Raw genomic sequence first — 25778 nt, 5'->3', positions numbered from 1 at the left:
AACAATTGGTTAGTACTCACCGCTTCTACCAAGCTATCCGCACTTCTCTGCTTGTCACTGTGTTTGTGCCGGAAGTCACTGGGGATGGTCAGACTGGCTGGTGTGAATGTCCGATAGGAGATATCAGGGTCATCTGTATACCAGGAGCTCCGATGTAAAGAAGGCAGGCTTCCATTCATCTGATCCAGGGAGTCTGACCGTTCTACTTGTATTAGGGGAGTATAGTAAGGAGTCCGGTCCTTATATGGAGGGGTGGCTGGTGGAGTAGCCCATGACCGGGTTGAGTGACTCGGTGAGTATTTCTGAGCTTTACTAGAATCCAGGCCTGCAACTGCCATGATCTGAGGAAAGAAGAAAAGGCAGTGGAAAGCCTCAGGGTTGCTATAATAGTTAGCCCTCATTGTAGCTAATTCAGATTCTTTTTTTGTTTTCCTTTAATGAAATGCAGTTATTTCATCACTTATAGTGAGTCACAGTTTCACTGGGGGAACACAAATATTAAGGTTTTATAAGGAAATGGGGAAAATAGGACTCAGTTAAATTAAGAAACTAAGTTCTGGGACACATGCTGAACCTCCAGCATTTTTAGCTAGTGCAGAAGAGCCCAAGTAATTGCTGAGTGCAAACATTACTAGAAATTCTAGTACCATTACTCAGTCCCCACCACTCACTGGGTACCCTCCTTTGTGCCCAGCTCCATATCGTCAGCAGCCTTGGGTAGGGACGTAGAAGAAATGACAGGAAGATGGGACTGTGCTCTAGGGAGCTGACAGGCTGGTGAGAGGGGGGCCAGGGAAGGGTGGACCACCTGCGAGGTCTCATAAGCGTACTGGGGAAGGTCCTACTCACCTGTTGCTGCATCAGGTGCAAGGGCAAAGCAGCACGATGGTGGAAGGAAGGAGACAGCGTGATCTCATCTTGACTGCTCTGCCTGCGCAGGCACTCAAAGTTGAAGGATGACCTCCGATTTGCTAGGAAAGAACAATATTTCATTTAGCTGTGAAAAAGAGCTCAAGGGGTCACGTGCCTAGCAGCCCCGAAGGAAATAACTGGATGTTATGGCAATGGAATCAAGAGGAACAAAATTTGTTTTCATAAAAATATAATAAACATTATGAACAATTATTAAATTGACACTTGAAATATTTTGAATTAAAGATGTTAAACATAAAAAATAATAAACCCTCACTAATTCAGAGGGAAGGGAGAAGAGCCTAGAATTCTAGTTTACGTAATGACAAGCCAGTGGTGGGATGTGTGCACGAATCCTCGGCTCACCACTTCTCCGTATTCGACCTGAGGAGAAGACGCGCCTCAGAGGAGGAATGATCAAAGGCAACATCGCAGGGGGCAACAACGGCTCGCAGCAACCCTCTAGACAACAAGCTAGTCTTTTCCCAGGCAGGAATCAGCTCCTGCACCTGGCGCCAAAAGCAGACTCACAAAGGCTGCGTCGGGGGGAGCGTGTGGGCTGAAATGAGCGCTCCCCACGCGGTTGTTTCTGCTTCTCGGTTTGTTTCCCTTTGGTTCTTTTACAACAGGACCTGCCTCACTGATGAAAGTTAGTACGTGGGCTGCTGGCGAACCCCGAGGAGCATGCCACCCTCAGCCCAGGGAGGACGAGAGGGCCCCGAGGAGGATGCCACCCTCAGCTCAGGGGAGGAGGAGAGGGCCCCGAGAAGCATGCCACCCTCAGCCCAGGGAGGACGAGAGGGCCCCGAGGAGGATGCCATCCTCAGCCCAGGGAGGATGAGAGGGCCCCGAGGAGGATGCCACCCTCAGCCTAGGGGAGGAGGAGATCACTCTGATGGGAGCAGGTTGGGCCAAGGTCAGTCTGGGAGCCCTAAGAGGATCTTGGTTACCCAAGCTAGCTTCATCAGGGCAAAAGGAAGACATTCAAACCAAGTGTTCAAGAGTTGCTATCATGTCCACTGCAGATAGTCTCAGCAGCAAAGCACAGCCCTGGTCACAGAACTCTCCTGCTCCAACATCTTTAGGGGCTCCCTAACGCCTACAGGATATAGTCCCACCTCAGCCCAGCATCACCATCAGCTGGCTCCGACCTTTCTTTTCAGCTACTTCACCCAGTCCTCCACCATCCCTACTCAACACTCCAAACTGGGCTCACTGCTTGGGATGACACTATAATTTAGAAGGGAAAGAGCACTGGATTTAAAGTCAGAGGACCTGGGTTCAAATCCTGCCTCTTGCCACTTAATGTCTATGTAGTCTCGGACAAATCACTGAAACTTCTCAGTTATTATCTTATTTCATTATCTCCATTTTACAGTTAAGGAAACTGAGGTGGACTGGTTAAATGACTTGCTGAGGATCATATACAGCAGGATTTGAATTCAGGTCTTCCTCACTCCAGGCTCTGAGATTTGTCTACTGCACAACCTCACTGCTTGCCTCGTCTTAAACACTAAGGTTTCTCTCTATTCATATTAAGACCCTGTTGACTCACATATAGCTTGCAGCCCACTTAAAAACTAACACTATGTTCCAGTGCTATATGGCCATGTCTGCACTGCTCTATACATGCAAAGTTGATTTTTTTAACACCCAAGTGTAAGGTTTTATGTTTATCCCTATTAAACTTCATCCTACTTGACTTGACCCCATTTTCTAGCCCATCAAGCTATTTTTGAGTCTTTACTGGCTCCTCCCAGTTTTGTGTTATTTGCAAATCTGTTGAGCATTTATTTCATTAGTTATTTCATCCAGATAAATGATTTAAAAAAAAAAATGTCCATACACAAATTCCAGATTCCTTCCAAGATAACATCAAATCAACAATTATTCTTCTGGCCTGGCCACTGGACCAGTTCCAAATCTACATAAGTGTACTAATACCTACTCCACACCTTTCCACCTTTTCTAAAATAACAGCACGGGGGATTTCTCAGTGCTTTGTAAAATCTAGGTAAAGTCAATCTCTGGCATTCCCTTCTTCTACCAGTCTGGTAGCCCTGTCAAAAATGGCCATCGTTTTGCTCTAGCATGACCTTTTCTTGATCAAGCCAAGCTGGCTCTTTGAAATCATTGCTTTCTTGTCTAAATGTTTACTAATCACCCCTTTAATGATGTATTCCAGAAGTCTGGTAGGCATTGCATCCACGTTCCCTGGTAGATAGTTGGCAAACTTCATTCTCTTCCCTTTTCTGTGGTTCAGAACAACAGTTGCTGTTTTCTGATCCCAATAACTCTCTGGTTCATCCCATTCTTACAAAGACCATGAATGATGGCAGGCACTTGTGTCTGCCAGCTTTTCCATACAGAGGATGGTGTTCATCTGAACCGGCTGCCCAGAATTCATCCAGAGCAGCTTAGCCTTCTCGCCTTCCTTACCATCCTCACTTCTCGCCTAGTTAATTATTCAATCTCGTTAATTCCAGGCCCACATCTCTCACTAGTATTGTCTCCTCTCTACTCCTACAACCACCACACTTATAGAGGCGCCTGCCACTACTGGTCTGAAATACTGCAGTCATCTTCTAACACAGCTTCTGGCCTCCCTTCTCTCCCTCCTCCAGGTCATCCTTCAGACTCTTCTTAAACTGTTCATCTCTATGCATAAGTAGGGTCATTTTACATCCCTGCTCAAATCTCTTCCTACGGCTCATGATTCTTAACCAAGTTTGAGAACATGGTTTTGGCAGTTAAGGTCCCCCATGGTTTGGGGCTGCCCTTTCTGCTTCACTTGCCTCACTGCTCTATCCTTTAGTCAACAACCGGCTGCTCCTTTGCTTGTTATTCACTTTGACTGGTGAGCACCCCCCCACCCCATTCTCCTTCAAAGCCCTCCCTTCAGTGGATCAGAGCCGCTTCTTCCTTTGACCTTGCTGATGCATCAATGTGGAGAATCCTGGAGGAGAGTTACTTCTACATGTGTCATATCTATCACAAATCAGTGAGTGCCACAAGAGTAGGGATCATGTCTTATATGGACTACATGGCTCCTCAGCCCGTCTGTGCCTACAGAGCAGCTACTCAATGTCTATGGCACTGAATGTGCTGAATCCCATTAATGGCAGCGTTTTTCTTTCATAGCTCTAGGAGCTGGAAGCCTTTACATTAATCTAAAATGCCTTTTTCATGCAACACAATTGATGCAGCTCCCATCTCTGGCTCTTCCCTCTCCTTCCCCCCAGGTCCAGGAGCCAAGGCCCGCCGATTCTATTTCTGTAACCTTCTGTACTGCAGCGTTGGCTCCATGCTGTTACCACTGCCAACCACTGCCTAGTCCAGGCCCTTCTCATCCCACGGCTGCATCGGTACAAAGTAGGAGGGGACATGAGCGATGTATCCCACATCCAAAGGGCTGTCCTGTGGGTGGTGGGTCAGACTTGTTCTTCTAAGCCCCACACAGAAGAATGAAGAACAAGAAGTGTGAGTTGTAGAGGGAGATGGGGGAGAGCTCCTTCCTGGCTGGTGGAGCTGACTGCCTTGGGCATCTCAGAAAAGGCTTCAGGACTACTTGTGGAGGGGGGAAGTCTTTTTACATTATAGCTCTGAGGTCTTTTCAATTCTGAGGCCCTGTGGGCCTCGGAGCCTTGGCCTCACCTTAGGCTCTCATGGGCTTAGACATTTCCTGGCTGTGGGAGCCTGGGTAAGTCACTTAACCTGTCTGCCTTAGTTTCCTCAACTGTAAAATGGAGATAATAACAGTACCTACCTCTCACAGTTTATATGAGGATTAAATTATATAATACTTGTAAAGTGCTTAGCACAGTGCTTGGCACAAAGTAGGTGCTTAATAAATGCTTCCTTCCTTCCTTTCTCTTTTTCTTCCTTCCTTCCTTCCTTCCTTCCTTCCTTCCTTCCTTCCTTCCTTCCTTCCTTCCTTCCTTCCTTCCTTCCTTCCTTCCTTCCTTCCTTCCTTCCTTCCTTCCTTCCTTCCTTCCTTCCTTCCTTCCTTCTTTCCTCCCTTCCTCCCTTCCAGAGGCTATTCAGTTAATAGCTGTTCCTAGGACCACTGAAGGAGTGAATGAGTCATTTCTCTGCTTCTTTTTCTAAGGGAGGGATATTTCAGCAGGGCTGCCCACCTGGGCACTGCCCCTTCCTCAGGAACCTGAGTCTTCCAAACATTAACCTGCTGCATGAGGAGAGTGACATCCTCCAGTACTGCATAGGGCACCCTTCTTCTCAGCAGTGGGGATCATAAACAACCCTTTAGAGACCCTCTCTGGTTTAATTAAGACAAAGAAAATCATCACGGCTCTAGCACAGGAAGGAGCCTCAGAACCATGGCTTTAATCCTCTCCTTCTACAAATGAGGGAATGAGACTTCTGGAGACAGTGTGAACTGCACAGGATCACACAGAGAATGAGCAGTGTGAAAGGTGGGGTTTGAGCACAGATCACTGGCTCCAGAGCAAGTGCCCTTTCCACACCCACCTGAGAAGAAGGGGGAGAAGAGCAGGGGGGTTAAGCCTGGGGCTCTAAAAAGCCAATCAATCAACGAATATTTACCAAGCACTGTGCTAAGTGTCAGGGCTACAAAGAGAGGCAAAAGGCAGCCCCTGCCCTCAGCAAGCTTACAGTTAATGGGAGAGACACCAAGCAAATATATATATGAACAAACTATAGGAAAAACAGAAAATGATTAAGAGATGGGAATCACTAGAATTAAGAGGGCTTAGGGAAGGCTTCCTATAGAAGATGCAGTTTTAGTTGGGATTTGAAGGAAGCCAGGAGACAGAGATGAGGAAGGAGAGTGTCCCATGCTTGGGGACCAGCAGAGAACATGCCCAGAGCTGAGAAATGCAGCATCTTGTTCATAGGAAGCCCGCTTCACTGGATCCAAGAGTATAGGTTGAGGAGTAAGGCATAAGAAGACTGGGAGATAGGAGGGGGGCTGCATTATGAAGGGCTTTGAATGCTCCTGGAAGTAACAGGAAGCCATTGGTGCTTACTGAGCGGGGCAGGGATTTGGGGGCATGGGCTTTAGGCAAATCACTTTAGTGGCTTGAATGGAGTATGGACTGGAGTGGAGAGAGAATTCAGGCTGTCAGACCTCCTAGCAGCCACTGCAACAGACTAGGTCTGCACCAGGGTGGGAGAGGCGTCAGAGGCCGGGAGGGAGCATACTGTAGAGATGCCTCAAAGGTGAGACGGACAGGCCTAGGCACCGAGGGACTGGGAGGGACTAGGAGGACAGCGTTGCCCTCTACAGTAACGGGAGGGAGGAGGAGGGAAGGGTTTAGGGTAAAAGATAAACATATTCCGTTTTGGACATAATGAGTTTAGGATGTCTATTGGACATCTAATTCGTTATGTTTGAAAGGCTATTAGACAAGTAAGACTAGAGGTTAGGAGAGAGACAGGGGCAGGAAAGGTGGATTTGAGAACCATCAACATGGAGATGATAATGAGCTCACCCAGTGAAGGCATACAGAAGGAGAAGAGAAGATGACCCAGGACAGGACCATGGGACACCCAAGGTTGAAAGGTATGATCAGGAAGAGGATCCAGCAAAGGAAAGAACATCACTGGAAGAGTCACAGACCCTAAGTTAAACCTCACCTGTGCTATGTCTATCCCTATCCCCCTTTAGTAAAGGAGCAGATTCCTTGCCCCCTCTACTCTTCATTACCATCCCCATGGACTGTGGGAGGCAGCTAGGTAGAATGGTGGACAGGGCACAGAGCCAAGGGTCAGAAAGACCTGAGTTCAATTCCAACCTCAGATACTTACTACCTATGTGGCCTTGGGCAAGTCTGCCTCAGTTTCCTCAACAGTAAAATGAGGATAATAATAGCACCTACTTCCAGGGGCAGTTGTGAGGATCAAATGAGATGATAATTGTAAAAGCAGGTATCATGGTGCCCAGCACACAGAAGGAGCTCTAAAAATGCTTTTTCCCTTCCTTTCCTCATGGGCTCATATCCCATCCATGGGAGTAATGACCACGTGGTGCAGTCGATGGAGAGCACTGGACTTTGGAGTCAGAAAGACAGTGAGACCCTAGGGAAGTCACTTAAACTCTGTGCCTTAGTGTCTGAGTCTGTAAAGGGGGAGGATTCAGAGGCGTCAATGGCAGAGCTCCTCCTTCCCAGCCTACGGCAAGGCATCTTCTTCCCGGCACCTCCACGAGGTTGGCAGCAAAAGCCTCATCATCTCCACTGAACAGAGAGAAAATGGAGGCTGGGGTCACAAAGGGGCCCTCCAGCCTGGATCTCTGGGCCCAAGGTCCACACAACAAGACAATCTCACCTCTTAGGATTTTGTGGTCACGGGGTGGACCAGACAGACCCTGAGCTTCAGTGACATTTGGAGAAAAATATGAAGGAGGAATAACAGAAACAGAAAGCCGTTCTCTCCACCGTAAAGAGGGGAACCATAGCTCCTAGAGAAAGCGGGGGGAGAAGCAGTGCTCCTACCAAGTCCAGCTGGACTCTCCCACCTCTCCCTAAGATCAGCTGGATTCCCCCCTCCCCCAGGGAGCCAGACTCTTGGGCAGCCTGACCCCAAGGGCTCAGAAAGCAGAGAGGGCTGGTCGGGCTCTCTCCAGGCTCCACTCCCTCACAATGACCCAATGTGAATTCCCTGCAGGAAGTCTCCTCCAAAAGACCTTCTGTGCTATTATGCAAACTGACCCCAATACTTCCACTGAATGTCAGACCTGCTTTGGTTTTTTAAAATTTCTTATTAGCCAAGTAAAAGCAGCCCAGCTTAGAAACTGCAGTGTGGGAAAGGCCCCTCTGGACTCTTCTCCATGCCTCTCCCACAGTACTGAGGAGGGCAGGAAGACACATTTGTTAACAAACGTTTAGAACTGTAGCAATTACATATTAATTGAGGAACTCTGCTTATGGGCTCAAAGGGTAGGTTTCTGCTCCAAGACTAAAATCAACAAACCTGCAACAGCTGTAATAGACAATTCCTTCCCTTCTCACCAAGCCTGGGTCTGGATCCATATGGGAAGCCAGGCTAGTTCTGTATATGTGGGGGTGGGGGGAGGGAGAGAGGCAGTGGCACATGCATGTGGGTGCAAACACATGTGGTGTGCATGCATGTATATGGTGCATGTGTGTGCATGGTGTGATGTGTGGGTATGTGCATGTACGTGTGTGTGCCAGGAACTGGAAAACTCTGTCAAAGGTCTGTTGGTGATGGCAGAAAATAGCATCAAACACCCTCCCACTGCCTGTGGCTGCCATCTTGAGCCTCAAGGGTTGCAGAAAGCTGCTCTGGGTGCCTTGAGAGCTGGATGGCCAGGGCTTAAGGCCAGGAAAGTGGACTTCAAAGAGAGACAGACTTGCACTTTGGGTCAGGAAACCCTCCAAACACCTGGATCACAGCCACTATGGAATGGGATGCCTCTGGAGGTAGTGGGATGGCCCTTGCGGAGGTCCTTTCCCCTGGGCATTGCAGGAGGGATTCTCACCTAGACACAGCTTGGACCAGATAGGAACTATTGCATCTGTGACTAACTATACAGCCTTTGATCTTTCTGAGCCCAGCAGTGAAAACTGCCATGCCTGGATGCACTGACATTGGTCGTGTCCTGTGTCCCCAGATGCTTCTCCGGTAAAGAGGGAGTTGGGCCAGGGGGCCCTTCCACCTCTCATATTTGGAGACTGTAATGTAGTGACAGAGTTTGGGGTTTTGTTTTGGGGTTGGGTTGGGGGAAGAGGAGTATTTTGTCCTTTTCATCTCAGACTAATGAGAATTCTTGATTTATTCCATGGTGACACTTCATGGTACAGGAAGAAGGCTGTTGATCTTGGGCTCAGAAAACTTGGTCTTGAGCTGAGACACTCATTTTTCCTAGTTGTGTGACCCTGGCCCACTGCCTCAACCTCACCACAGATTCAGAGCTAAAAGCATCCCCTGAGAGGCTAAGGCAGCTGCCCCCAGTAGGGGAGCGGTCAGCAACCTCCTTCACACTGAAGGTGATCATTAGGAGGGGAGAGAAGACCCCAGCAGGCTCAGGGCAAAGACATGCAAGTAGGAAACAAGTGGGGGAAGGGGGAGAGGTAAAAAAAAAAAAAACAAAGGAGAAAAAGAAAGGAGAAGAAAGAAAAGCAGGAAAAGAAGCCATGCAGGAGTGGGCGGGACAGGCCTCCCTTGGCTCCATACCACTTTGGGGGACCCTCTCTTTGTGGGCCACCAGCTCTGGGAAGAAGAGAAGCTGTCCCAGTGATGGGGTGCTTGTGTTTGAATGCTTGTGCTTGGACCTCAATTTCTCCCTAGCCTCAGAAACACTGTCCCTGACAGTTTCTCCCCAGCCCAAGGAAACTGTGCCTAGCAATTACTCATGGGTGGGCCCCAGCAAGACCCTTATCTCTCTCCCTGGTGCAGTTCCAAACAGCACCTGAAGGATTTATCAGTTTAAACTGGCTTTGCACTGGGTCATAAAGACATTCTTACCCACTACTATACTATCCTACTGCCCTACCTTATTATCTACATCCTGGGCTCCTCATTAACTGTATTCTAGACCTAAGACATATGTATACTCCATACATCCATCTTGTCAAACAAGACTGGACAACTCTCAGTTACCCCTGAACTCTAATTGACTTAGTGACATAGCAGGCCTAAAACCACACATCCCATTCCACAGTGGCTGTGATCCAGGTGTTTGGAGGGTTTCCTGACCCAAAGTGCAAGTCTGTCTCTCTTTGAAGTCCTCTTTGCTGGCCTTAAGCCCTGGCCATCCAGCTCTCAGGGCACCCAGAGCAGCTTTCTGCAACCTTTGAGGCTCAAGATGGCGGCCACAGGCAGTGGGAGGGTGTTTGATGCTACTTTCTGCCATCACCAACGGGCCTTTGACAGAGTTTTCCAGTTCCTGGCACACACACGTACATGCACATACCCACACATCACACCGTGCACACACATGCACTATATACATGCCCTTGTGGGCTTTTCCCAGTGAACTCTGGGTAAAACACCTGCGCAGTAGGTACGAGAAGTGCATTGGCCTTTTAAGAACTGACCACTCCTTAACCACTCCCTAATCCCACCCTGAATCCCCTAGTTAGCATATTTGACACATTTCATTATATTTTGTTCTTTATAAACTTTAACTGTACCCCTCTAAGATCGCAGGGTCCTTAAGAATCCTTGCCCACTGAAAAGCATAACAATAAATCTTTGCCACCTTGACTTAAAGAACGCTTGAGTCTGTGAATTCATTCCAGATGACCTTCAATCTTTGAGGGGTCTCAACCTCTCAGACCAACACCAGTAGGCTACCAAAGAGACAGGTAAGGACACTCTCACAGCTTCAATGGGCAGGGAGCCCCTCGCCCTTCCCATAAATAAAGGGACACTGTGAAGTTCCTGAGATGCCATAACCAAAGGCCTGGTCTCACATGTGGGGGTGGGAGGCAGCAGCCTTCTCCTCGGAGATCTCTTGGATTCGTAGCAGATGGGTGAGTCATCCTCCTCCAAGAAGCTGTGTGGGTGATGATAACCCTGTGGCCTCTCAAAGTCGGTGCTGTTGCCTGGGCATCTGTTGTAGAAGTCATAGGTTTGCCTGGGTGTGAAGAACACACCAAGAGTGAATGAAGGAGGGCCTTGTCAGGAGGCTGAACAACCCCGCCCTGCAGGCCCAGCCCTCTCTCAGAGCAGCAGAGGGTCCTGGGGCTCCTCTCCATGCCTTCTACCTGGCTCTTTCAGGGAGAATGCTAAGAAGAGCCTCACTTTCCTGAAAATTCAGGCACAGGAAATGGCCATGACATGCTTGCTCACTCCATTTCATGGCAATACCTGCTGTCCCATGAATGGTCTGTGGCCAGGCACACATTTTATGTTTTCTGATCATTTTCTATTTGGGAGGAATGCTATGCATGGGTTGGGCATGTCAGGCTAAATGATTCTCCTTCATCGCTCAAGAAGTGAAGGTCTTCCCGCCCTTTTCTGCCCCTTTCTGATGACAATTCCCACCCCTTATGCCTGAGTGTCAGAAGCCCTCCTGCTCCCTTTATGTGACTCTCCTGGACACGTGGCTGCCTGGCTGCCACCGTCCAAAGCCACTGACTGTTCCCTGTTTTTTTTTTTTTGGTTATGTGTGGGTAGCAATTGGGGTTAAGTGACTTGCCCAAGGTCACACAGTTAGTAAGTGTCAAGTGTTTGAGGCTGGATTTGAACTCAGGTCCTCCTGACTCCCAGGCCAGAGCTCTATCCACTGTACCACCTAGCTGCCCCTGTTCCCTGTTCTTACAAATAATCCATGAAGTCCAAAGAGTTGCTTAAGTAGCTTCAACTGTCCCTGAAAATAAGCCCTGCTGTACACCCCCAGAATCTGAAACCAAACAAAAGCCTCCAGAAAAGGGCAAGGGAAATCAGGCCCAGGGCCCAAAGGCTCCCTCCCTTAGGCCTCTTTCCCCCTCCTCCCCTTCACTGCCCCAGGGCGTGGGCATTGAGGCTGCCCACCTCTGGATGCTGCTTCCACTTAGCCAGGAGAGGTGGCAAACAAGAGGGAAAGGCACAGGGGGTATTCTGGGAGATCCCATTTTAGCCCAGGGTGGAAGTGACCTTACCTGCTCCCCACCAGCATACAATCGTCCTCATAGTACTCATCGCCACTGAAATAATCCTGCTCCCCCAAGCAATGGTCGTCCCTGAAGTAGTCATACCCCTCAGAGTCTTCCCGGCAAATAGTGGGGAGCTGCCCGTCACCAGAATCAGACCTGCAGTCAGGAAAAAGGGCAATGGGGTTGGCCTTGCATCCATATGGTAGAGGGGCCTGCTAAGCTGGTCAGCACACACACATCCCCAGTCACTGTGTAAATGCACTGATATTACCGGTTTCTCTCTCCTCCCATCATCCCCCCAGCCCTGCACCCTCTGCTCCAGCCAAAGGGTAAGTCTATCTCTGCATGCCCTAAGCCTCTTAGACAAGAGCCACTCTTGGTGTGCTAAATAATTCTGCTGAATAAGGTGGGAACTACAGAAGGAAGCACTCACGTTCATGGAGGTAGGGGAATTGAAAATAGAAGTACAGGGGCTTTTCTGGCCTCTTTGGGCTTTCTCCCATTACTTAATCTTCCTCTCTTTTCATGTGGTAGCCTTGGGCTGCCATAGAGTGTAAGTTCAAAAGTTGTATTCTCTGCCTGGTTAGCTAGATGGCACAGTGGCTAGAGTGCCAGACCAGAAGCCAGGACGACCTGAGTTCAAAAATGATCTCAGACACTTCCTAGCTGTGTGACCCTGGGCAAGTCACTTAACCCTGTTTGCCTCAGTTTCCTCATCCACAAAATAAGCTGGAGAAGGAAATGGCAAAACACTGAAGTATCTTTGCCAAGACCCCCCGACCCTGACCATATTAGCCCCTCCCAAAGGGGCCACAAAGAGCCAGATGTGACTTCTTAGATAAGCTAAATCTAAGGGGACAAACTGAACCAGGAAGACCCACACCACAAACACCTTACAGTTTTCCCAGACTGGGCACCCTTCAGCTTAGGGCTCTGCCTGCCCTTATCCATGCCACACTGATGGCTCAAGGGACCAACTTTTTCTGCCACACTCCCCACATCACCGACAGGGGAGGTCTAGTGCCCACCTTCTGACCCAAATGGTCTAGGGGCACACTTCACTTTGTTCACGCTCTGGGAGAGGCATGAGGCACACTTACTGAGCCACCTGGATGTGTGGAATGGTGAACTGGCTTTCCCACAGAACCTGTGTCTCTAAGAATTGGGTTGGGCACATGGTGGTAACCCCAGGGAGATCTAGGGCATGAAGTTCCCTTTTTTCAAAAAGGCAGCCATTTATTCCACACTTCACTATCTAAGGTCCTGAGTTACAAAAAGCTTTCTTGATAATTAGCTTAAAGGGATTTTTCCTGTTTCAGCTTTAAAATAACCCAGTTTCTGACGCTCAGACATCACAGCACCTCACACACATTTTTTGGGAACAGGAACATACCTAATGTAAGTTTCATAATAGCGGGTTCTATCCAGGAAAGGCATAAAATATAGAGGGGGGAAACAACATAATCAGATAAAATTAAATATTTCCAACAAAGATTATGAAAATGTAGGTATGCTACCTGCAAATCAAGTCAACAGAACTGGGGGAAATGGAGAGTTCTTTAGGGAAACTACAGGAGGTCACATAATGGAAGCTCTCGTTTTCTACTAAGACTCAGAATACTTACACCTTCCTAGGAAGGAGTTCCAATTTTGTTTGTAATGCTTCTCAACCCTAAATAGGAATTTGCAACAGAACGTGGGAAAAGAGAGAAAGAGGGAAAGGCTAGGGCTACTCAGTCAGATGGGACAGGCTACGGGCGGGAGGCTAGGCTACCAAATGCAAAGACATCAAAGGTTACCTGGCGATGCTTGACCTTCTTTGAGGCGCATGCTCATGCTTGTGGTGTGAATGATACCCATTTTCAGACACATGCTCAAGGTTTCCAATGCTGGGGTGCTTCCCGTTAGCAACTTTGGACATATTGGCATTATTGAGATTGGCATTTGTTGAGTTGGGAACTTGCTTTCCTATGGAATTATGGTTATGATGGTTAGGATACACCGAATTTCCTGCTGGAGGAAACATTGGGTTCTCAGTATCGCTTGCAGATGGAATTGAAGGCCTTTGGACATGCAGGGGACGGTGGGTGGTATTTGTCTGCTGAAGGGAATCTCTCCTATCACTAGTGACATGATTGACATGGTTTCCAAACAAGGCACCATTTCTCTGCAAAATAATGGGAGACAATACCAGGTAATTTAACACAGTATTTGGCGCAGGCAGGCTAGCCACGTTAGGTTTTTTTTTTCTTTTTACATGAAAAAATATTCTACTAAAATTCTACCGGATCCCTGAGATGAACAAAAGACTGTGAGTGTCTGAAAAATCCATGTGAATGTGCCAGCAGGGTGGGTGTCCTTCCCCCGGACAAGTGTGAGGTCGCCAGTGCTCAGAGATGGGAAGCAGGGGCACTCCCTGGCAATGCAGGCTGCCCTAGAGAAGCCCATCCCTAACCCAGAGAGTGTCACACCCATCTGAGGTAGGCGGCAGCCTTTGGAGAGTGGGCAATGGATGGAAGCTCTAGGCTATGAACCAGGCCGAGACCGGCTGTGTCGTGCATGGTACGGGATGGCGGGGATGCAGTGACAGAGCGAGCTGGTCACATCCAGGGCGTGGAGGCCAGAGGGGAGCTGCTCCAGCTGCTTTCAAGGTAGATGGGAGGAGAATGGAGCCAGTGGGGACAAGGCAGGGATGGTCATGGGAGTGCTGTGTGTCGAGTTCTCTGCCTAAGTCTATGTGTTTGTGCCTCAGCACCTTGTGTGTGTCACAACTGCTCTGAAATTGCACAAGCTCGAGCTGGTAGCCCAAAATGAAGTCTTAGAAGCACAGACTTTGAATCTGGAAGTCCTGCTCCACAATTTCCAAACGGACAGTATAGAGCTGTGTTTTGAATAATTACTTTGAATACATCTTCTTCTTCCTCTTGTTTTTTTTCCTCAGGTTCATCATCTTGCAAATCACATGATATAGCGCGACGGATTTCTGGCCCAATATCATGAAGGGTCCTTAATCCTGCCTAGATCAAGGAGAACAGCAGAAGAAGTTAGATAGCCCCCTCCCCCTGACTCAGGCTGGTCACTTGGGGTGACCAAAGTTTGGGGATGGGCAGCCCATAGGTTTGCCATCCTCAAGGGCCACTGCTCACACCTGGTGCTGCCAGTTCTTTGGAAGGGCAGAAGAACATTACAGCCCTTGGCCATCTCCCCAACCTCTATGCGATCTAAGGACAATGCCCTAGCTAATCTAAAAACTGGAAACTGATGGAGTCTAAGAAGAGAGAAAGAAACCAGTCAACAAGCTGGCTCTGGGGCCTGCTGCTGCAGCAAGGTCCTTTCATTAGGTAAAGGGGGAGGCATTGCATCTGCTACAAAGCAAACGAAGGTAGAGGGCCATGTGTTTAACAGGAACCAATCAGGACCCTTGAGATGATAAAGTTGGGTCTCTGCACATACACAGTCCTGGCTTACTATTCCGGCTACAAAACACTCAAGCTTGGCTTCAGCATCATCAAGGCCTCAAGCAACTAACTGAAAGTGATTCAAGATGAATAGTATTATTACACGGTGAAAAAGGCCAGTTTTGGAGTCAGGAAAGCCTGGGTTTGAGTATGTCTCAGTGACTTAGGCAGCCTCTAATCTCTACAATTAGCCAATCTGAAGGAGTTTCCCACATGGTGAGCTCTTTACGCTTATGAAATCCCAAGTCAGGACCAAAAAAGAAATCAAAGGTCCATGCAGTAATGGTTTTCCTGCGTCCCACTTCCTCCATAGCTCATCAATGCATACATAGGTGGCTCCCACAAACTCTGGCCTCTGACTCTACTTAGAAAGATGCCAGTGACCCAAATCCTGAACCTTTGTGAGAGGCCTGAGAAGCCTTCTGCTATTCACCATTGTAAGATGTCAAATAGAAGGGCTGCTGCATTATCTCTGTCAGGAGGGAGTAAGTGGGGAAATGCAGTATGTGGCAATGAACCCGATGGAAACATTTCAACCACAAGTACAGAGGCATATTTAGTGACTGTATCTGCTATTTCACAGTTTTTCCCTAGGGACACACAGAAGAGATGGTTCTTACTTGCCCCCACTCCTGAGCCCTTCTGATGCTTTGGGTCTTTACCTACTATCCCTATCATTCATCTGTCTAACAGTCTGTCTGCCACATGCCAGGGTCTTGGAGAACTCTTTAAAAATGAAGCTTGGTATATAGCACTTAAGTCTGCATTGAAAGCTTAGACAATCAGAATAGTTTGCAAGGGAGCATTAGGCCACATGGCCAATCTTCAGGGAAGAAAGTTACTTCAGTCATTGCATGAAACCCAGCCGTGTGGTGTAGGAGTGATGAGACTGGGACACAGAGAACAGTTCTAGTCACACAAGGGACATTATAGAGCAAGGTGACAGCCAATGAGGAGGTTGCTGGGATGCCACCCAGGGAGGGACTACAGCCCTTTCTCTTATTCCCTGCCTCGACCCCGATCTCTCCCACCCTGGCACCACAGCAGTGACTTTCATTTTTAATGTAAAGTTTTAGGAATTTGCCAATGGACTTTTAGTGAATCAGTTTACCCCAAAAGGACATTGAGGTCTCCAACAGAACACAGAGAGCAGTTCATCAGAACTGTTCTTGGAAGGAGGACCCCAAGTTCCTTCCATCTTAGGAGGTGACTGACAGAACTGGCAGGAATTGAAGCCTTCGGGCTCTCAGCAGTAAATATTCTGGTCTGGACAAGGATAAACAAGCTCAAACACTAAGGCCAAGATGACTGTGGTTTTCCACAGGTAGATGTTCCCTGGGCTCTGCTTCTGATCCTCCGTGTACTTTGGCCCCAGCTGGGACCCACAGACATGCTGATGATGGTCATCAAGTCATCCGACTATCAGCTTTATAACAACTTCTTTGCATATAGAAAGGTAAGGGAGTCAAATCTCATGATAAAATAATCACATTCTTATACAACAGGGCTGGAGGTATGAAAAGGACATAAAAACAAAAGGTATAAACAGTCCAAAACATTCTAAAATTCAGTTTGGAATCTTTTAGGGGGCATTTGTTTACAAAAAAAAATAATGTAAAGGAAGAGTTTGAAAGGTCTAAGTTATGTATCAAGTGAAGGAAGAAAGGCCTGCTATCCAGTGGAAGAGACACAGAAGTGTGTGCAGAGCTGGGACAGACACCTGTGCTTGTGTCTCTGCGAGAATAACCACACGTTGCAATTAACCAGCCCGGTTTGCTTTGGTGAATTATGAATGCCTTTCTGCAGCACAGGACGATGGCTCAGTGATTCCCTCCACATTTCATAACTCAACTCATTGCACTAATTTAGAAAATGATAAGAGAAATAGAAAACTATTTATTTGAACAAATTTTTGACATTGTCCTATGCTGGTTGGTTTAGCATTTCACTGAAACACACAGAGTGATTAACAACATAATTGCTTAAGAAAATCAAGACTGTCTCCAATTGTCTTCCGCCTCCCCCATTCAATAATACACAAGGTTATGAGTCAATTGACATGTTAATGCAATGCAGCCATGTTTCATGAGCTGGGACGGGCCCTACAGTTGGTTCAGGACAACACAAATCATGAGTAACGTTGGGTGGGGGACAGAGACATCACCTTCAAAGACAAATAACGATACAGTATTTGTTGAAGAGACATTAAGATGGAAAAAGGCATCTCCCTAACCAAGAAACAACAACAACAAAAATCTAGAAAACATTATCACACCCATTTTCTCCACAAGAAGTAAAATATGCTTTGAGATACTGGCATTTCTTCACGATTTGAAAAGTCATAGGTACGGACGGAGGAACACACTGAATGGAACAATGGCTCTGTCCCCAAATTTGAACTGAAATAAAGCCTAAATACCGCAATCCTGAATTTATTACATATGAGAAAAAGTGTTGGAGAATTTCATATCAGTCAGGCTAAATGGCTTAGGCTGTTCCCCAAATTCCCAACAACTTCTAACTCCAGGAAATACAGAATACTGCCTTAAAATTTGCAAGAAAATTGCTCTCTTTCTATGTCTAACCCAAAAAAGGATCATTTTTCTTTAAAATAAAAACTTTACAACCAGTGTAATTATCTTATTTTCCCATATTTTACATGTCTAATGGCAAAATATCATTGCAATAGAAAGGTTTTCAAATCTTATTAGCCATTAACCCTGCATAATTAAATGTAATTAAAAACATGACATTAACATTACAGTCATATGATTTTAAAGAAACATACAGTAGCTATAAAATATTTTATGTATAAAGACAATAGTGACTTAGTTTGAACATGTCCAATCCTATAAAATTGTAAACAGTTTCAAGCTTTGTGTTTTTTTTTAAATGCTGGATGTTTCGATAAATATTTAATAAATTATTTTTAAAAGGAGAAAAAAGCAAAGGAAAAGCTGACACTTCTAGATTCCATTTACTAGAAATGTGGGAAATTTTTTCCCACTCAATGTCAAAGAGACTTCTAAACAAGAATGTCACTACCCCTCCATAAGCAATGGCACAGAATAACACTTTTGTCCAACAAACGTGAACACTCACCTATCTCTTGGGTAGTCACTCTTGGCTAGCTTTCAGATTTTAATTTTGGCCAACCTGTGTACTTTGAATATTGAAGCTATCCCCTGGAAAACTACTGATCACCGACACTATCAAAGACATGTGCATTTGGCCACTTGCACAGCCACTAAAAATCATGCAAAAATGCTTTTAAAAGGGGCATCAGGGTAAACCTACGCCTCAGCACTGACCACAAGACAGAGTACTCAAGCTTTGGCTGGTGCAGCCCAGGAGATGGCTGCTGAGGCCCTCCAGGAAAGAGCACATGGGTGTCTGACAAAGCCACAGTTCAGTCTGTGTCCAACAGCCCAATTGAGGAGGGGACATGGCATATTTATCCTTTAGTGGGTTTCTGCCGTGTCCACTTTATAGTTAACAAGATCAAAAGGAGGAATCTGAAATTAGACTCTTGTCAAATAAACCAGCTCATCTGAAAGTCACTGTCTTCCTTCTCTTCTAGTTGGTGGAGAGTCTGTGGATACACCGTACATTTTTCAAATGTGTTTGCCTCCAAGGAAGATGTGATTTTGACTTCATTTACTTATTTATTTTATACAGAATGAGTAGGGATGAAGCTTTTCCCCATTAATCATCAGTATTAACTCCCCTGCTAAGTGCAAGCTAGCTCAAACGTCAAGACTAAATTAAGTTATTCTTCCCGTTCTCTGAGTGGGGCTCTGCTTTATAAATTGAGTAACAGTTTATCATTCTATACGGGAAGACGAGGGAGCTGCCAGAAAGTGAGTGGCTTTCTTTCCTTTCTCGGGTTCTTCAACAGCAAATCAATCTACAAGCAATCTGTGCTGGAAGAACTTAATTCTTCATTTAATTTGTGATGCTAGATTCACAGAGAGACTTATTAATTTCCTGACACCTTCAAAATGTAGGCTCTGTAGCACTAGTTGGCAATACAAAGCCAACTAAAACTAAAACTAGGTCTTTAGGTATCTGGACTCTTAGTTCTCTGCTCTTTCCACTACATTTTCATCATGCTGCTGCCTTCATCTCCCATAACCCAGGACAGGGACATACTACAAGAATCATCTGAGAAATAACTTTTGTATAATAGGAGAAAATCAAAAAAGAAAAGCTCATTCATTGGATCCTCATAATTTGGAATTCATTAACCTTTCAGCAGGGTTTTAGACGAATATTACCTCAACACTATGAATGAAAAAGTTTTCAGTGAAAATTAATTGTATAAACTATATTCAGGGATAATGTTTAATCTACTCAAGAGAACGATATTGTAACTACAATGGACTCTTACCTATTCATTAAGGCAAATCTCTTCCATGGCAATAGTACAGCTAATAAATTGACATATCTTTGAAAATATTTTATATTTTCAAATTTTTCCTAGTTTAGAGAAGTCCTTCTCTCAGTTGTTTAAAAGCAATAAAGTACGGCTGTATCAAAAGTCAGCTTTGAATGGGTTCCGTGGGACGTCAAGGTGTTTCCTAGTTACCTCAGCAACATGTGAGTGGAAGGGGGCAGGAGAAGGGGCAAAAGGCAGTTAGTAGGATGGGTTTCCTTCTAAGTAATGAATGTGAAAATCTGAGGCTGCAAGTTCCTTGCCTTAAAGGAGATCCTGTCCAACAGAAGCCTCCCTGGCACTGTCTATTCTTACAGAGGCAGAGCCCCAGCTCCAGGATTCTCCATCCCTGTCCTGGGCTATGGGAAACAAAGGCATCAACATGATGAAAATGAAGTAGAAAGAGCATGGGACAAAGAGCACGACCCCTAGAGTCCTAGTAGAGGAGGGTTCTCCATACCCAAAACACCTCGCCTTTGGAAATGGTCAGTGCTCGGGTTGTCCAGAGCTTGCCCCAGTCTGGTACTCCCTGAAACATCAGAGTAAAGTCCTCCAGTTTTCACCTTTGCTAGCACCAGGACATACAGGAAAGAGGAGAGATTTATCCAGGAAAGACACACATGGTCACGCAGAGCGTCGGGACTTGCTCTCCAGCTAAAGAAGATGGGTTCTGGCCAGACCTGAGACAAGGCATTTGTGCAAACCGGGCAAGGTTTAAAAAGGATGCCCTTCGTGTTGCCCTGACCCCTGGGGGTTTTGAGTCTTGACAGTAAAACAGGTGAATTCATAGAGTCATGGAGATTTGGAGCTGGAAGGGATGTTAGGAGCCATGGAGTCCAAACCACACTAAAAGGAATCCCTGCCACCTGGCTCTTTATGAAATAAACACTTCCATGCCATAGTGTGCCCAGTGGTTGCCACTGAAATATGGGCAGTAATATTGAAAGCTGCCCCTCACTGTGTCCTCTGAAAGGTTCTCACTTACCTTTCCCACCCTAGAGTACTAGTGCTGCCATGGACACTTTATCTAAGTTATGAGGCCATAACTATGTGTCAGGACTGATGAGACATGCTGGGTAAGCAAAAACATCATCACAAAGGAAAAACGGAGAAGAACAGGATCATCTTTTCTTTTTGGCACTAGTGTATTAGGAACTTTTTTTTCTACCATATAGGCCTGCTTCTCGACAAATTTTGAACATAACTGCTATCTTCAATGAGAAAAGGCTTCATACAACAAAAACAGTACACAGTTAAACTAGTTAATTAGAAATCAGCCGATATTCACCATTGCTTAGAGAGATACTGGCCAATGACCAGAGTTGGGGGGTGGGGACAAAGAGCTACAGAGTTTCTTAAATACTGACTATGTGCTGAAACCATGGACTTGGCCATTTTCACAGTAAAGGAGAATTTTCTTAGTTTAAACCATTTTTTTTCTACATAGGTTGTAGATGAATATGCTAACAACAAAGGCCCAGTGATACAGACCCTTCCGCTCCTGAGCTAAAGCTGAGTTTTCTCCAACCATGCTTCCCTTACAAGCCAAGGTCTGAGACAACCCTCACAATTCTCATCTGCCTTGGCTCCTGAGTATAGCTGAAGCTGTTCCCTAGAATACAACAAGATTCAAACGGAATAAGAATCTTTTGGTGTTTCCTTCAAACAATTCTCTAAGTCTCATCTAGATGGTTGCTGTTCTTTGCATGTTTTAATTAAATTTATTTATTGATTTGGAAGGACCATGAAAAACAAGCCATTCACAGATTACACAGTTCTAAGCACTTTCTTTGGAGGCTCAAAAGAGCCTGGACTACCCCTTAGCAGGACTTGGATCAGGTAGGACAAAGTCAGTGTAGGCCTCTGAGTCTGAGGCAAGGCGAGGCCCATTTCCCAGAGAGTAATGTTTCAATGAAATTCACCTGGTGAGGGTGAATACACAGGGAGGTCTACAACTGACATGCATGGCTTGGTTCTTCTTCTCTGAGTTAAGACACCAAATACCCAACAGGTATGTGCCATGAAAAGGAGGTTTCATCATCACTCTGATGGAAGAATATGAGCTTCCTTGCTCTACCAAATACAGTGCCACGTAAAGGTGCCACCGCCGCTTTCCAAGTTCACCTAATCTCGTGGCAGAACTGCAGATCTACCCCAAGCGTATCAAGGCTAAGGTATTAAAACATGGCCTGTAGCCCTGTTTGTCTCATCAGTCATGCCACCAAACCCCACACTTAGGGGAGGAGGATGTCAAGTTAAGCCAGTTCTATTTGAAGGTCTCAGGCTAGCTATATGGGAACGGGGGTCACCATCAATTGCCTTAATCCTGTGGTGAGAACGAGAAGGCTAGGCTTAATTCAGGTAACATCCATGTGAGTACTGAGGTCAGTGGACAAATATTCTACTCTGCCCTCCTATTCTCTAGGCATCTGCTGCCCAATTGGCCTGACTGTTCTTTGGAAGACTGGAATTGCTTGGGGTGAGGATTGCTGTAGGGAACTGATCCAAGGCTCAGTCTCTCTTTCCCCCTACATTAAGTGGCTGTTCTCCTTGTCACAGGGACTGCCTGCCCGGAACACAGAGGCATCTCCCCTCCACGTACACCGTCCTTCTCTGTAATGGAACTTCCTGCAAGCTCACAGTGGTCTCCCCTCAGGGCAGGGTCAACCACAACCTCACCTGCCCCAAGTTCACACTTAGGATCCCTCTCTGCTTGTTACATTGCAAGAATCACCCAGGCACGCTTATCAGATGGGGACCAGGAGGCCTGGGGGAGCTTCATTTTCTCTGCACCACACATACTCCCGCTTTTGAGAAACAAAGTTACATGACACCAGCACCTGACCTGAAACTCAGTGTGGCACCTGAACACCTCGGCCTTATCCAATGCCAGATCCATTTAGCTATGCCTCGCAATCTGCCATTATTATGAAGACCGTGTGACCCTGGGACTATATAACACCGTGTTTAATTCTCTTGTTCTTCTGCTGGAGAGGTACTAAGCCTGACAACCAACCACTTCCATGTTAGGTAGAATTCTGTGATTCTTAGAAATGGAAAAAGCACCTTTGTGGCAGTCCTCTGCTTAAATCTTTATGCCTCTTGGCTGACTCCTAAACCTAAAAAGGCGAGATGCTCCCTTACTTCATGGATGACAATGGTTTAGGACAGAAAAAAGACTTAAATAAAAACAAAGATTTCTCAAAGTTCTGGTAGTAAACAGGCATACATTATTATTAGTCTATTCTTAATAATAAGCATTTATACTTTCAAAGTGCTTTACAATCAGTTAGCTATTCCTCACAACACCCCTGTGAGGTAGGTCAATATTATCATCCCCATTTTACAGATGGGAAAAACTGAGGCACAGAGAGGTTAAATGTCTTGCCCAACATCAAGCAACAAATGAGTGCTAGAGCTGGGACCAGAACCCAGGTTTCTTGACTCCCCGACGTCCTTGAACCTAGACCACACGCCCTGAAGAGGCATCCACAGAAGTGGCTGACCCTGGACTAAAAATGAACAATGCTAAATGGCATTCATGTGTTGTGACATTTCCTATGGAAACATTAAGATGAAACCTGAGGTGTCGCCTTTATCTTTGTGGCGTGTGGGTGTGTGTGTGTGGGTGTTTGTGGGGACAACTTAGGTGCATCTGGGTTTCCTTCCCTTCAATAGTCCCCCTGGGGTCTGTACTGGATGACAGCACAGGAGGATTCCAGATGAAAGGTAGATCGTGGCAAAGAAGTCTACAAAAATAGCTTTGTCAGCTCAGGCCAGGGCGGCCTGCCAGTCCTCAGGAGTTCAAGCAAACTAGGCATGAAAGACTCGAGAATGTAGTCATCCGCCCATCCAAAGCAGACACGTGTGGGGTCATCTGTGTGTGCATGCCTGTGCGTGTGTGTGCGTGTGCATCTTTCTCCTTCCCTTTATTGGCCAGCTAGCTTCTGACACTGTGTTCATTTTTCCTCGGGCCAGCTGTCCACCCCCTGCCCCCTTTTCTCTTCTCTCCCTGGGTTTCTGCTCTGAAGGGCAAAGCTATTGAGCCTTGCATATTCCTTTTTCTTTTTTTAAAAGTAGTAGCCATGTGCATTCCTGGTGGCTGTGGCTCCCACAGACAGAGGCTGCAGCACCGTTTCCCACCTCCCGGATGAGTGGTTTTCTTGGAAGGGATCAGACTGTGGATGTGGGTGTTTTTTTTTTCCTGCGCTTCTCCTGAAATGCCGTTTCAGTAGAAATAAGCCCGCTTGAGCCTTCTCCCTTTCAAGGCCTTAGCCACAAATGCCTTCCGGCTAACGAGTGTGATGATGTAGCTCAGGCAGAAAATTCTAAAGCATCCGTTCAAGCATCTGAAACAAATGAATCAGCCAGTGAAATCTCATCTTTTAGTATTTGTTCTCCTCTTAGAGGAAAAACGACTGCTTTGTCTTTAGATGGGACCATGCTTTAAAAAAAAAAAAAGAAGAAGAAGAAAATAAAGACCCCTACATTGGAGTGCTATGATGACTAGACAGTAACGGGCAGCTGGGTGCCACAGGGGTCCCATTTCCTGTCTGTCCTGAGCAAATGCGCCTCCTTCGGGAGACATGATCAGGGTCTTCAGCTAGAGAGGCCTTTCAGGGAGAGGCACTGGCTTCTTAGGATGTCACAAATGTTCCCTCTGCCTGCCTAGCTTGCCAAGGGCCAGCCACGGTGGAGATTCCATCACACAATCTAATTTTGTATAGGCAGCAGGAAGGGTCTCCGCTTGAAACCCAACTTCAAAACAACACCCCAGTGGGGGTTCTCTCCTTTCTACTGCCTTGTGTGGGCAAGGGACAGATAGTGTCCTCAGATCCTGTGAGAAAGCACATCTTCTGCAGAAAGGAAATTCTTGGATGACGTAGGAAAATGCAACAATAACCAACCCCCCCCCCATTCCAAACTCCCAAAACCCCAACCCAAAACCTTTTACAAAAATCAAACAAAACTTTTCAGGCTTTGATAAATCTGTGTTACCCCCTCCTCTTTACTCCTTCATGATTTACTAAACTAATTCACATCTGGATATTGCATTAATGTTCTTATATGGTGGGTTTGATGGGGAGCATAAAATAACATCACTAATGCTGTGAAATGGACTGGATGTGGTTGAAATGACAACCAAGGGTCCTGACTGATGAGCTTAGTGGTTCCCCATGGAGCCCAATGGATCACAATGTAGCAGCGATGGATGCCAGGCAAAAGCGAAATAAGACTGAATGGCAAGTGGGAGGTGGGGACAGAACAAAGGTTCAGCTCATCTTCTCTCTCTCTCTCTCTCTCTCTCTCTCTCTCTCTCTCTCTCTCTCTCTCTCTCTCTCTCTCTTCTTGGTCCTAGGGACTTGAGAAAGGGGTGTTATTCATGATGATGATGATGGTGATAGTGATGATGATGACAGTGATGGTGATGATGGTGATGGCGATGATAGTGATAGTGATGACGGTGATGGTGATGATGATGGTGATGATGGTGGTGATGGTGATGATGATGATGGTGATAGTGATGACGGTGATGGTGATGGTGATGATGATGATGGTGATGGTGATGGTGATGGTGATGGTGATGGTGATGGTGCTGATGGTGATGATGATGGTGATGGTGATGGTGATGGTGATGATGGTGGTGATGGTGATGATGATGGTGATGGTGATGGTGATGATGATGGTGATGGTGATGATGATGGTGATGGTGATGATGGTGATGATGATGATGGTGATGATGATGGTGATGGTGATGATGATGGTGATGGTGATGGTGATGATGGTGATGATGATGGTGATGGTGATGATGGTGGTGATGGTGATGGTGATGATGACGGTGATGATGACGGTGATGGTGATGATGATGGTGATGGTGATGGTGATGATGATGGTGATGGTGATGATGATGGTGATGGTGATGATGGTGATGATGATGATGGTGATGATGATGGTGATGGTGATGATGATGGTGATGGTGATGATGGTGGTGATGGTGATGGTGATGATGATGGTGATGGTGATGATGATGGTGATGGCGATGATAGTGATAGTGATGATGGTGATGGTGGTGATGATGGTGATGGTGATGGTGATGATGGTGATGATGATGATGGTGATGATGGTGATGATGATGGTGATGATGATGGTGATGATGGTGATAGTGATGATGATGATGATGGTGATGATGACGGTGATGATGGTGATGATGATGGTGATGGTGATGATGGTGGTGATGGTGATGATGGTGATGGTGGTGGTGATGGTGATGATGGTGATAGTGATGATGATGATGATGGTGATGATGACAGTGATAATGGTGATGATGATGGTGGTGATGATGGTGATGATGGTGATGGTGATGATGATGGTGGTGATGGTGATGGTGATGAT

At 46.4% G+C, this 25778-nt stretch overlaps 1 protein-coding gene across 7 annotated transcripts in view; it reads right to left on the bottom strand.

The window, feature by feature from the left end:
- The window catches only part of CACNA1D (calcium voltage-gated channel subunit alpha1 D), a 360797-nt gene that overhangs the window by 2571 nt on the left and 332448 nt on the right, over positions 1-25778 (bottom strand). For 5 of the 7 annotated variants that reach the window (XM_020970566.2, XM_078152054.1, XM_078152055.1 and 2 more), the window contains 7 exons: positions 14393-14509; positions 13292-13659; positions 12886-12912; positions 11499-11648; positions 10329-10492; positions 850-971; positions 21-341 (listed from right to left, as the gene is read on the bottom strand). In XM_020970566.2, the coding sequence (XP_020826225.1) occupies positions 21-341; positions 850-971; positions 10329-10492; positions 11499-11648; positions 12886-12912; positions 13292-13659; positions 14393-14509 (1269 nt within the window). The remainder of the gene's footprint in view (positions 1-20; positions 342-849; positions 972-10328; positions 10493-11498; positions 11649-12885; positions 12913-13291; positions 13660-14392; positions 14510-25778) is intronic. The other 2 variants (XM_020970569.2, XM_020970567.2) reach the window with 1 other exon arrangement.

The sequence above is a fragment of the Phascolarctos cinereus genome, unplaced genomic scaffold, assembly GCF_003287225.1.
Source record: "Phascolarctos cinereus isolate Bilbo 61053 unplaced genomic scaffold, phaCin_HiC Scaffold_4;HRSCAF=312, whole genome shotgun sequence".
NCBI classification, from domain to species: Eukaryota; Metazoa; Chordata; class Mammalia; order Diprotodontia; family Phascolarctidae; genus Phascolarctos; species Phascolarctos cinereus.
This window is presented reverse-complemented; position numbering and strand designations above follow the sequence as displayed.